The following is a 13,191-nucleotide window of genomic DNA, read 5'->3' as shown; positions in this document are numbered from 1 at the left end:
AAGTATGCCGTAAAATGGAATAGCAAATTCAAAAAAACATTCACCATGTGCCTTTTTTATACTTTTAGGCACTTGCACCATAATTTTGTATTCAACTAGTACATAAATATGTACCTATTCCAAATAAATACCTTATACTTTTAGGCATGTGCTTCATTTAGCTCTCTAATATTAAAATGATTATTTGAATTTTGAAAACTAACGGCTTTCTAATCTCTTGCAGGACTTTGACGAAGAGTACCAGTTCAGTCAAGATCGGAGTCAGCATAGGAATCAGCAGGCGGAGCAGCGCCGGGGAGCAGCGGGCGGTGCCGTCTGAAGCGGTGGCCAGCATGCCGGAGACGCTGCCCGCCACTGCGACGGTGACGGCGTCGAGCATCGACTGCACCGTGGCGGTGCTCAAGGTGCCCACGCCCACCCTCCAGCTGCCGGAGGTGTGCAATCTGCAGAGCCTGGGCCTCATCATGGAGCCCAACAACATTAACATCGAGCTAAATCCCGCCGCCGTCGTCACGCCCGCCCTGGAGCCAGCGGGACTCAAGGTTAGTCAGTCGATGGTTAAGAAAGCCGGTCATCCGATGTGTTTACTTATGATTTTGGCCACAAGGAATTGAATATACAACGGAGATGTGGATCAGCACTGGCGGCCCTTCCTCTGGGTTACCAAGTACAGGGGCTGTGCGTTGTGCGCATCCACCGAATTGAGCAAGGTCATCAAACGGGTCAAAGACCGGCTGGAGATCCTGCGATAATTGGGTTCGTTTCTCAGCTGCTGGTCCCTTTCGGTCTCCAGCGCGAAGGCAGCTGGCTCCAGCCCCATTTGCCCTGGCTGCCCCCGAGTTGCGGCTTGTAACTCCTCCATTTTTATAGCCCACTTGACTGCGAGCATGAGGCGGTCAACCAGTAATAGGAAGGAGTGATCGCTGCTGTGCCCTAAAAGCAGAGGATCCTCACGATTCAACCAGGACCGAAAGGTTTCCTGGTCCCAGGTGGAGAAGAACTCGCCAATGGAGTTTAGACACGAACGCAGGATGGCTCGGAATCGCTTCAGGCGGCTGGGGGAATCCTCTGGACTGTCCTCTGGCTGATCGGCCACCCGAAACCTGTGGGCACTGGTGAAAGGATTCTGGTTAAGCCAGTCCACCCCCTCGTCGTCGGAGTCGAGATTCAATCCGTCCTCATTTTCCAACCGCTGGGGCAGGCCCAAAAACTCCCTGGTGAAGTGCGACAGATTGTCCATGTGGGGCTGATCCATGAACTCCTTGAGGAACTCCGTCAGGTTGTTCATGTGTATGGAGCACAGCTGGAACGTTTGCCTCAGCAGCGACTGCAGAGTTACTTCCGTCGCCTGCTGGCGGACCTCTTGGGGATCCTTTTCGCTCTTCATTCTATCATCCATCTGGATTTTCTCATGGCTCTTTAGCAAAGTCCGATTTTTATCCTTCATCTTTATGTATTCGTCCAACGAAACATACACTGATCCCCCACTGTCCTCGCTAGTCTGGGAGCTGTAAATGGGCTTGAGGTTGCGGTGTAGTATCTTTAATTTACCATGGCCCTGGTCCGGACATCTGGTCCATGAGTCATTCGAGAACAGCATCTTGGGATCAAAGGTGATGTTAAGGCCGCCCCTGGCGCGTTCTAGTCGTTTGCTGTTTTTCATAGCCGAATCCTCATCGTACTCCTCGTCTCTGGGGAACTTCTGATGCTTATTCACCTGCCCCTGATCCTTTTGCGCCATCTCTTCACGGATCTTTACGATGCAACCGTGCTCCTTGGCCTCCTTTTGAAACAATTGCCGCAGGGTAACCTTCACAATCCGTGGATGTAGTTCCTTCTTGGGATCAGAGGAGACGAACATCAGGCACTGACCCGCTGTTTCCATGGCTGCGAAGCGATCATTGGAGATGTCGTGTTCATCGGCCGGCGCCTGGGCCACCAGCATCTTGAGGATCTCGGTATTGAAGTATTTGCTCATCTTGTGATGTAGGTTATCAAATGTTACCTTTTTTTTTGGATTTATTTGATTTTTTTTTTTAAGTAACGTGATCTTGTAATATCTGTCTACGAACAATTTTGAAATGCTACTGAAAATGAGTCCTACATTTTCTAACACGACTACATGACTGGTGTGCTCAGTTTTTTTACGCTGAGAGCAAATGTATTAAAGTAACCTTTAACCCTAAGTAAAATCTTCTTAAAATCTGCAAAAAATAATTATAGGTGATCTGAGTCACCCAATTAAATATGGTAAATATATAATAGCTTGGTTACAAATTTAAATAATATGAATACCTCGTTAAGTGCCATCAACTAGCTTCAATAACTAGAATTAATATGTATTACCAAATACTTTTGATAATCTTTTTGACCGTGAATCTCAAATCCAAATACTAGATAGTATTTTAAATTTCCATTTTATTTTCCAACGCGATGCTAATGGATGGGGATCATCTAGATCAATACTTAGCGCATTTTGGCTATTATAAGTGGCTGACTTGGTTATATAATTACCCTAAAAGTATTTTAAACCCTAAATTTTTTCCCACTGTGTACCGCTTTTGGCATCTCTTAATTTAATTATGCACAACAGAGAAATGTCAAGCGGTTCGCGGCTGCTCATCGCCTCGTTTTTACACTCGAACTGAGTCCTGATTGAGGCTGTCCCCGCATTTCTCATGCTTCAGTGCGTGCAATTTGGTGGCAAGGTGCCAGGGGTGGCTGCGGGGTCTTCGGGCGGTGGGTGGTGCAGGGGAATGGCGGCCGCTCCTCATTCAAATGACCCAACGCAACGGCGGACTGATTCTGACAGGCGCCGCCACAGAGATCTCTGCCGGCTAATACAGTTTTAATATGAAATTTCATTTCGTTTCAACGACTGTCCAACAATTTGTTTTTGTTGCTGTGCCTCTGCTGCTGCCGCTGACATGTCACTGCGATGAAGTTGAAGGTTGCCAGGGGTCGCACAGTGGGCTGGCATGGCTCAAAAACCGGGCGAACTCGCTGGTTGACCTTGGTTTTATTGTACGTTGCTATATTTATTTTTTAACGGTATCCAAATTGTCATCGCTAATCAGGAAATGATTTTGATTTATTTATCCTGTGGTTAAAAGTTGAAATAAACATTTGCATATAAAATTCAAAATTTGTATTAAATATTAAAACTAAATACAAATACCTAATGTTCAATACAAAACATAATAAAATGATTCATTTAATTTGAAAATATATAAAGCAAGGTAGAAAATATTATTTTTGATATTAGTCATATTCACTTCAAATATTTTACATCATTAGGAACAAAAATTTCACATTTATTCCAATTTAAAAATCTTTAAATAAAATATTTTCATATTTAAAACAAATAAAAAAATACCATAAAATATTTAAATCGTATATGAAATCCCTAAATTTAATACTTTCTTATTAGTGTAGCTATTTCTATTTTAATATTTATTTTTTAACATTAATAATTTTATAAGAATCCTTAGGAAAAGTATTATATGTCCAAACTAAATTATTGAAAATGTATTGTTTTAGAGACTAGATATCATACTTAATACACTCGTATTTTTAACCATGACAAGGTAATCTCTTGATATAGATATTAGGTAACCAACATATTGAACTAAAAGATCAATGGGAGTGGGGCCTAGAAACTTAAAATATTTTGAGCAAGCCAATTCCCCAATTTAACCCACTGGTTCCACTGTTCAGAGTGGTGGTGGGATTGCAGCGGATTGTGTTGGGCTAGGATTTCGAGGTGTGCCCTTGGTGGCTCGGCCTGAACCCCGTGTGCATGTTTTCGTGTGTGCAGTGATTTGTTTCAGGGGACCGGGACTGGGACCAGAACCGGGAAGAGGGTGCACTCCAGAGGGCGACTGATATCGTTCAATGCTTCTAATTTACGGATTAATGAAGGCGCAACTTTACATATGGAAATGCTAGCTGCGCCGCGGCGATCGTGGGAAGCGATTAGAGTGGTGCGGTGCGGTGCGGTACGGTGGTTTGGTTTGGTTTAATTTGGTTCGGTGGTGCGAAGAGAGGTCCCTTTTAAAATCGCCCGTCGCATTGGCATTGATGGATTGCCCCATAAATATCTGATTTGCTAAGCTCGACTGCCATTTTCCAGTCCAGCCGATCACAAAGTTAATTTGTATGAATATTTATGGAAGGTGGGTGACTCCCAATGTGTGCGGGAGTGTGAAAAAGGATAAATACATTCCCATTTCCATCGGTCAAATATTGAATTATTTTAGTAACGCCAAACGAGAAAAATGTCTATAATTACAACTGATATAGATACTATCCATCTTTTTTATATTCCTGCCGAACCAAGCTTCAATTTTCCAATTCACAATTCAGCGCCTTCGCTGAGGTCTACTTTAAAGGGTGTCATCCAAGGTATAAGTGATAACCTCTGTAAAGGATTTTTTCTCACACCTAACTACTATACCATAAGTAATCCATTTCATAAGAATTATCAAGCGAACTTAAAAGACTTTGAGGTACCCAATTAAAAATCGACAAATAATATGTGTGGCAAGTTATGGGTTTTGCTAAGGCCAATCTCCAAAAGAGTCACTCTGCAGGTTGCCTCGGTCATATATCCCCTTCGAAAACCAAAGTATCCTGTGAGCAAACACTAATAATATTAATAACGATTATCGCCCAATGGAAATGAATCTGGCTCGAAATCGGATTCAGAGTCATAAATACACGACGCTCACTCACTCACCTCATTCATCCGTCCATTCATCGATAGTATCTGTGCTCTGGAGAGATCCGGGGGGCATGGCCACGCGACGGCAGTTTCTTATCGCGGGTGAGCAGAGAATCGCCACGTGCGATTTCATTGCCAATTCCATTCATAGTTCGACCAGCGCATGTGTGCTAGTGAATGGGTGACGGGTACCCTGGAGGGCACATAGATAGGACTAAAAGTATTGCATACTCTAAGTACTTTTATTTATTCATTTGGATGTATCTAAGGGTTACAAGTTGCAAAAACGTATGAATTATTACGCTAGTCACTACGTGTTTATTATTAAAGATAATACAGTTTAGTTTACATTTACTTATAATAATTTATCTTAATTTTAACTTTATACTAAACATATATTTTCGTTGTTAGAGTTGTTTATTCTTTGAAATTGTTTTAATTTAATTTTAAAAATGATTATCAGATCATGAGGCAGGTTGTTGGAAAATATTTATTCCCATTTGTTAATATATGAACTATTATTTTTACTAATATCTTATACAATATGTATATATAATATCTTGAACCATAAACTAAATTCTTTTGTATTCTCTAAAACCCTGTATTGTTTGTACGAAAAAATTATGATTTTAAGTGAATCCTTATAACCCAATCAATAAATGCGTAGGGTTAAAAAATGAAATCGTTGTTCTAGTTAGTACTCTACTAACATATAAACTACCATGTATCAAAACCTGTATGTGAGACAAGGCTTATTAAATTTGTTTTGTATCTGCGTTGCAGGAAACCTGTCTTGGAACTATTGGCCTACAAATGTTTAAAAGGAAGTGTACCTTAAATTCGGAATTCCGGGTGCTACTTTCGTGCCCTCCGCTGTGCGCAACCGGTAGCTACTTCTGGTTAAACGAGGGGGGATTGGAATTAGGAACAAAGACAGCGAGCGGGACCAGCAAATTTGCGTGCAATCGTTTGGCCTGCGTTTTTAATGACTTTTTCGACTCAGCTCGGGTTATCCCAACCCCTCACCCCCCTCACCATCCGGGCAATGCATTTAATTCGATTATGAGCCGCGGAGTTCCTTGGCATATAATATTTTTGGTGGTGGCTTCGGGAAAGTAATTGAAACTCTGGCTGTAAGTGGAACGCAGTCAGCCGCCCTGCCCATCTCCACGTGCGACGGAGTACAACTAATGTGGGTGTTAACGGTGTGTTAAGTGATTTCGCCATTTGTTGTAGGATCGAACCGAACAATTCCAATTCCTCAACTTCGACGGCGACGACGACACCCGATAAGTATCGGGGTCTTTGGGCACTGAACTGAGTACTTGGCACACACGTTTCGCACATATTTCAAGCGCTTTTCACTGCGGATAGAACTTTTCATTTCCGGTTTAAAATGGAGGAAGGCAATTGCACAAATGTATCGGCTTACAATGAATGCATTGTAAGAGCTAAGCGGACTTTAAAATATGATTCCCTTTCTAACCCCGGAAATTCGCAAAGTTCCTCTGGCATTCAGAGTTATTTAAAACAACAAAGACATTTAGTATGGCAAACTGGAGAAAAGGATTAAGGATTTAGTCAAAGCTCAAACCGTAAGAGTTGCAGGCAAATTAGTACAACACATTAGACACATAAAATCGGATAGCCCCATAGTGACCCCAAAATGTTTTAAGAGAAAGAGTAAATTCAAAAATACGGGGGTGCCACAGAAATAGCAGAGCACCTGTTTAGAGAAAGTTTCTTATGTAAATTTTACTCGATTATTTTTGAGACCACTCCTCTCTCCTCACTCCACTCTCTATTTTATTATGCGATCTAATTTTAAAATTATTAAATTCCTTTTTATATTTTAAAGTTTTAGTTATATGTTATACACAAATGTGATATCAAAATAAATATTTTCCTAAAAAAACAATAATAATTTCAATTACTTATTTATATATTTGAAATTTAAAATTTTATGGTTTATGTGTTAGTAGAAATGGAAAATTGTAGGTATGTAGGTGTAGTACGATTCATAGCATTTCCTCAGGTCATTCTTCGATAACATAAAATTATTAATTTTTCTAGCGACGATAAAGTAATGTTAGGACCTTGCTGACAAATACATTTATGTATATATACTATTATTATATCAAATAAAAACAATTTTTAACAAGAAAGTCATTACGATCGCGCCTTCACCATATACAGTTTTGTGACGAAGAATAAACAAATACAACATTTTCTCATTTCTTGATATAAACATTAAAGGGGAATAAGCCTACCATTTGACTTCTTAGTTCTGTGGCTCTTTTTTTAGTAATCGCCTTTCGCATTAAAAATCTAAAAATTGCTCACAACATCCAGAAATCCACTTAAACGTGGTTATTAATATGCATTTTTTTCAATGTCAAAAATACCCAGCTCGAGGAGCCCGGCACTCGTTAATGGGTTAATTTAAAGGTGCTATTTATCTTTGCTTGCCAAGTGTCGTCCCTTGTCGCCACTACCCCTGCTTTGTCCGACAGCCGGCTAATGAAAACTAAAAACTTCAATTACCAAAAGAGCCAAATAATGCGTTTTTAAACCCAAAAATGTACGAGTTAAGAGCGGCCAAGAAATTGTGATAGATGAGGGTTTGGCAATGTTTTTTACGGGCCACTTGTTCGTGACCCTGCTTTCTGCTCTCTAAACAAAGAGTGACCAAAAAGGCGCAACAGCAACCAAAAGAAAATGGCAATAAATCAGGGTAAATAACACACAAGTACCCAGAGTTCCAAGGGGGCGGTATGAAAGGGTTTTCGCTCGAAATTTCCCAATGGGGTGATTATTTAAAATTGTGCAACGCATAAATAGAAGTCAAAGTTGGCGAAGAGGCAGCAGATGTGGGACCCGGCCCCATATCTTCTGTTTGTGCCCTTGTAATTGTGTTTTTAGCTTATTGCCTTTGCCCAGAATTTGTACCATAGGGATACCACAGCAAAGTCCAATCGATATGTCCAAAATCAGCTAAAGATCCTTGAACTCATGCGCCAACAAAACTAATAAATATTAATTCAATAAATAGATTGGATGCAGGCTGTTTTATTTATTTTCATCACAAAAATTGGTGTGTTTGGTTAGTTTGACAAAAATGATTGGTAACGTAGTTGACTTAGCTATGAACACAATCAAAAATTATTATTTTATTTAAAGAAAGTCTTGATACCATTAAGTACCAAAAACTAGTATGAAGGTGAATATCATTTGAAAAAATAAAAAAATGGTTCATATACATATCATTCTGGAAATGCATATCCTTTCTCCAATAGCTGTTGCTGCACATCGGCTAGTCCTCCCTGAATGCGTATCAAAAATCTATCGGGGTGCTGATAGTTTGTAAGAGTAACCGCTATCTCCTGGCCGAGTAGTTTTTCCCTACAAAAATCCACACCATCAGCATCTTTCAATCTTGGAAATTCTGCGATGCGTAGTCCCTCTATTTTGAATTTCACGGCTAAGTTACGAATTACTTTCTGCTCTGCAAAGCACGGGGCCAAGGAGTTGAGGACTGCGTACTGGGTGCAGCCAAAATCCACGAAGAATAGGTAGCACGCGCCATGACTCATGAGGGTGATCATGGCACGATAGTATAGTCCGTCTTGATACTTAGCCAAAACCATATCCATAGGGTGAAATTCAAAATTGCCCTTAGGGACATCCTCCTCTTGCCACACTGGCGGCACTGGTCCATCCAAAAATAGGCCATAAAATTCGACGGTGGACCAAATAGAGGTGACTTTGATGCGAGCAGTGATGCCCAGCTCGCGGCTCCCTGGTACAGTTTGCTCAAAAGCTGCGTCCACTTTCACATTCTCAGCCTTTTGACTTTCCGAGTTGCCTTCTTTGATGCGATCCACCATCAGCTCGACGCCATTATTGTCAAGCACTCGCAGCCTTACACCATCACTGCCTTTGAACAAGCTCAAATGGGCTGCGTGAATGACATTGGGCACAGAGCATCTAATCGCTTGCGCAGGCAATTTTTGCAGGTCATCCGGTAGTGCGAATATACGCTCCATGCCCGATAGATGAATGTAGTCTCCGTAGTCGATCCGATATGCAACATATCTATTATTCGCACCGGCGTATAGGGCGACACGCGAAAAAGTTTTATCTTCGGCGCTATAGAAAACAAAGACTTCGCCAAAGTTGGGCAGCTGCCCCAGCTCCCGTAGCGGGGTCTGTCCCACGAACAGGAAGTCGATCAGGAATGAATCCCATTCTCGTACGAAGACGGTTTTGTCGGGTATGTTCACGTGCAACACGGCGGCGGTAAATTCCCGTCCTGCGGCAAATTGACCAATTTTGTTATGAACCTTCTTGCATATTTCAAGGGAGCTCATTTGTTGGCCACCCCTAGGTGGCAGCACGCACCGTTGCCGCGGCGCTAAAGTCATTTTGGGAAATATGAAGTTACTTGCTTGGGGCCTTGCCAAGAGGGGCAGCAACACCCGCCCAGGGGATCTGGGGAGGTATGGACGTTCGAGCAGCGTCCGGTTCTGTAAGATTGATTCAATCATCTGAGCTATGGACACATCCATTTCAACGGGGCCGTTCTCCTCATCTCTCCCAGATTGAACGGACTCCTCCTCATTTGAAGATTTTATTAGCTTGGTTTCTTCCATTTTCACCAAAGTTTTGCCAATATTAAAAGATGGAATCCTTCCGGCTAGTTGCTTTGAAGAAACGGAAAAGAACAAATTAGAGTTGTATTCAATGTCTTACGCGTGCTTTCGTTATCGATACCACAAATTGGCCAATGACAATGCTGAAATTACCTTGCGCTGCTTTGAGAATGCAAAAGAAAGAAAGTACACAGAAATACTTTCATTTTATAGCAATTTCATCAACTAGTTTGATCAAAGACTCAAATGCTACCGAAGTGTCAAAGTGAAAGAAATCGCAACGCGTGGAATAAAAAAAAATATTTTTAAAACATTGACAATGTATCGATAAGCTGCTTAGTTGGGGTATTCCCTAATCTGTTGATCTGCTGAATTGTTACATTTTGGTGAGCTGTTCCTCCATACAAACTCAACTTTCAGAAATTTCAGCAATTCAACAACCTCGAGGCTGTTCAATTGCTGAAAACCAGAGTTTACAACTTCTTTTATATGTATAAAAACTATGGCAGTTTTAAGATTTTAGTTCCACCAGTTCAAAATAGAAACTTTATGTTCGCATTAGGAAGCTTATTTGTAAGTATTTTCACTTTATTAATACTTTTAGGAAGTAATAACTTATGTAATTATAACTTTTTTAAATCTCAATAAGAACCATTCAGGGACGATCCCATTATTGATTATCGGTTTGCTTTATTGGGGTAAACTGTTGGATTCCTGTCGTCGGGCAAGATCCGGTTTTATGATTTTTTAAGTTAATCCTCTGAAAAAAACTGAAAATCCCGGTAGAAACTGAATAAAAAAATTATATAATTTTGAACAAGCAAGGAAAATTTAAAAAAAATTTATTTTTAACCCTCCGCAAAACATTTTGAAAAAATATTTGTTTCGCCGTGTGTTAGGCTTACCATTTTAGTCTCTTTTGATACTGGCAATTGCTTGCCAATTAAAAAAAAATAAAACTAGGGAATATCGGACTTAAAGTTTTTGATGTGCTCGACGCTCGCTCCGTGCATATTCAGTTTATGCTTTATATCAAAATTTAATTCGAATTGACGACATAACCTCAGAAAGGATGTTCTTAACCACACTTGAAATCAATTTGTTCCCCAAAATTCACTTTCCCCTTCACCCCATATGCGACTATAGTGTAAACGGGGCTTGATGATGCCGGGATAATAGCATGTTCCCATAACTTTTTGGTGTAATAAGGTTTTTTGCAGAAGTAGGACCCGTAAATTAGGATTTATCTCAAATTCGGTCACACCAAAACGAATAAGAACGCAGCTTTCGCGATTTGAAACCAAATGAGAGGGGTGTGAGAAGGATCAGCTGATTGATATCGAAAGTGAAGCTAGCAAAATGCCGCGAATTGAGAAAAATCACCTGAAATCCACGCCAGAGGCCGGAGCTGGATCTCCCGGAGAAGCCTCGTCAGTGGCCGTGGCGGCGGATGCCACCGAAACGGAGGAACTGGTGAAGCAGCTCCTGGGAATGGGCTTTCCGGAGGGCCCTGCCCGCATTGCGCTGGCCGGATGCAACAACAACGTGGAGCTGGCGGTACAGCTTTTGGTCGCGGGCGAGGACTCCAGAAAGCAGCGTCGCGGTCACCAAGGGATGCGACAGCTGCGCAGATCCCTTTTGGGGACCCCCTTCTCCACGAACAAAGCCATCGAGGAGATGATGCGGAACAGCTACACCGTACAGGGACTTACTGATTCTGTGGCCAAGAGCGGCGTGGAGGCCATGCAGCTGCTGCTCGCCGACGAGGACCTTGGCTCGGAGTCCCCTTCATCTGCTGAAAGCTCGTCGGCCAGCGACTCAGCTGAGAACTGATCTTCGTACCGCTCAGCTCTATCTCTCTTTTGATAAATGTTAAATTTGTAAAGAATATCCTTTGCCACGTACCACTCTTAATTTAATATATCTTAAAGTGTACCAGTTTGTAACAAAAGGGCGCTTTTTTCTTTGATCTTTTCCTATGTTCTAGACTCAGATTTTAAAGCTCCTATTTTTGAAAATATTACTTTTAAAGTTTCAAAAGATAAGAGTTCAGTTTCATAAAGTGTTCAACATTCAAATACCCAATGGAATCTTGTAAAATAAATTTTTAAAGATAAAGCTAATAGAAGCTAATAGAAGAAGAATTGAACATTATAAACTATAAACTTTTTTTTTTCACTTTCAACATAAATAATGAGAAAGAATTTAAACCATAAGAAATGTGAAATGAGAAAGGAATATTGTTTTTATCATTGTAATAAAGAACCATAAGGTTGAAATACATACATAGCTGCACTTTTAAGCCTAGTACATAATATATTCAAAAGGCCTGGGAAATGAAAATGAAAACTTTCCTCTTGTCATTTATAAATAGGCATTTCCGTTTTGTAGACTAGTGATAAAGGTGGGTGCCTAGGCATATAAACATATTCGTATCGTATGGGGCTCTTTAATTGAGATGATACTAACTAAACTTATTTCTATTATAATAATGTTGTTATTATTGTCAACTATGAAAAGTAAAGTATATAAAAGCTGAGCTCCTGGAAAGTGATATTACCTGATGTGCTAGTCTCGAAAATGTATTTATTTACCCCGTAGACATCAGGAACCATTAATTGCATTAGGGTTACGCAACCCCCAACCCCTTTGTTGTTGTTTTGGCGGATGTGACTCCGGTCAAGGAGCGGAAGAAGCCGGAACTGAAAGCAACAGCAACCCTGTGGCAATAGCAATGCGCAGCTTGTCAACCCTTTTCGGCCCGATGATTAATGATCGCTCTTTTTTTGTATTCCAGTGTTTTGTACTGATTTCAATTTACCGCTTTCGCTCAAAGTTTCTTGGAGTACAGTGGGCCATAGTGCATCCCCTAGATTTTTGGGCAGGGGTACGGGTATTTCGCAGTTGAAAAATTCTAATTAATTTTGACTTGCAACCGTTGACACTGTCAACCGCAGCCACGTAACCCACCCAGCGTTTATCGCGTTTGATCGGCGTTGCGGCGCACCGCAAACTACAGAAGGCGACAACCCCTGGACGTCCGACGTCCGATTCTCGAATACTCGGTACTCGGAACTCGAGGCGTAGGCGGCGCCGTCTCATTTATCAAGGGCAGGCAACTGTCGCCGCTTTTGGGTCTGCTTGGGTTAAGATTGCGCGGGTTAAGTCAGATTGCACAGCGAAAAAAGTACAGAGACGGAGTATATTGCGTATTCTGCGGGTGTTCACTATTTAACTTTACTGGGATAGCTTTGAATATTCAATTATGATTTACTGCTTACCAAAATTACTTGTTCGTCTCAATGGAAAATGATATGCACAATGCCGAATAGTTGTTTTGATTTTACTTTAATATAATAGCCAACTTTGATTGTTTAGATTTTGCTTGTATCCTTTGGCATTTTACAGTGAGGATAACTACAAATGTGGCGAAATGTACAAATGATCCTATGATATAGTGAGATTTTATAAATGTTTCCCTACTAAATATTCCATAAAGAAATATTCAAACGCATGGGAATTCTAATTTTACATAAAACTAATGTTCGTAGCTTAAACATTTCTCTATCTTTTTAATATAATTAATTGACTGAGTTACAAATATATTATTGGTATACCCTTGCAGAAAATATTATGTTTTTAGACATTATCCGATCTTATAATGATATACATACATATGTATATACCTTATTCGGGCCATGTCCGCCCTCCCATTCTTTTCTACGCAAACTTGTCTCTCAGTTATAATGTTATCTATAAGAAACTTTTCCAAAAGTCCTCTTTATATAGCAGGAAGTATTTTAGACCCCTGGAATG

The 13,191-nt window shown here is 40.7% G+C and overlaps 4 protein-coding genes across 4 annotated transcripts in view; 2 read left to right on the top strand and 2 right to left on the bottom strand.

Moving 5' to 3' along the window:
- Positions 1 to 13,191, top strand: part of LOC119557011 — a 66,761-nt gene that overhangs the window by 5,067 nt on the left and 48,503 nt on the right. The window contains 1 exon segment of the mRNA XM_037869545.1: positions 224 to 542. Within this exon segment, the coding sequence (XP_037725473.1) occupies positions 333 to 542 (210 nt within the window). The 5' untranslated portion in view covers positions 224 to 332.
- Positions 60 to 2,095, bottom strand: LOC119557013. Its single transcript, XM_037869547.1, has one exon. The coding sequence runs from the start codon at positions 1,976 to 1,978 to the stop codon at positions 635 to 637; it is 1,344 nt and encodes a 447-aa protein (XP_037725475.1). The 5' UTR covers positions 1,979 to 2,095; the 3' UTR covers positions 60 to 634.
- On the bottom strand, positions 7,773 to 9,822 carry LOC119557012. Its single transcript, XM_037869546.1, has 2 exons — positions 9,529 to 9,822; positions 7,773 to 9,426 (listed from the first exon to the last, which is right to left on the bottom strand). Exon 2 carries the CDS (start codon positions 9,373 to 9,375, stop codon positions 7,987 to 7,989), a length of 1,389 nt encoding a protein of 462 aa, XP_037725474.1. The 5' UTR covers positions 9,376 to 9,426; positions 9,529 to 9,822; the 3' UTR covers positions 7,773 to 7,986.
- LOC119557014 lies at positions 10,064 to 11,664 on the top strand. The gene has a single exon (XM_037869548.1). The coding sequence runs from the start codon at positions 10,735 to 10,737 to the stop codon at positions 11,206 to 11,208; it is 474 nt and encodes a 157-aa protein (XP_037725476.1). The 5' UTR covers positions 10,064 to 10,734; the 3' UTR covers positions 11,209 to 11,664.

The sequence above is a fragment of the Drosophila subpulchrella genome, chromosome X, assembly GCF_014743375.2.
Source record: "Drosophila subpulchrella strain 33 F10 #4 breed RU33 chromosome X, RU_Dsub_v1.1 Primary Assembly, whole genome shotgun sequence".
NCBI classification, from domain to species: domain Eukaryota; kingdom Metazoa; phylum Arthropoda; class Insecta; order Diptera; family Drosophilidae; genus Drosophila; species Drosophila subpulchrella.
Note: the sequence above shows the minus strand (reverse complement) of the source record. Positions and strands in the feature narration are given on the sequence as shown.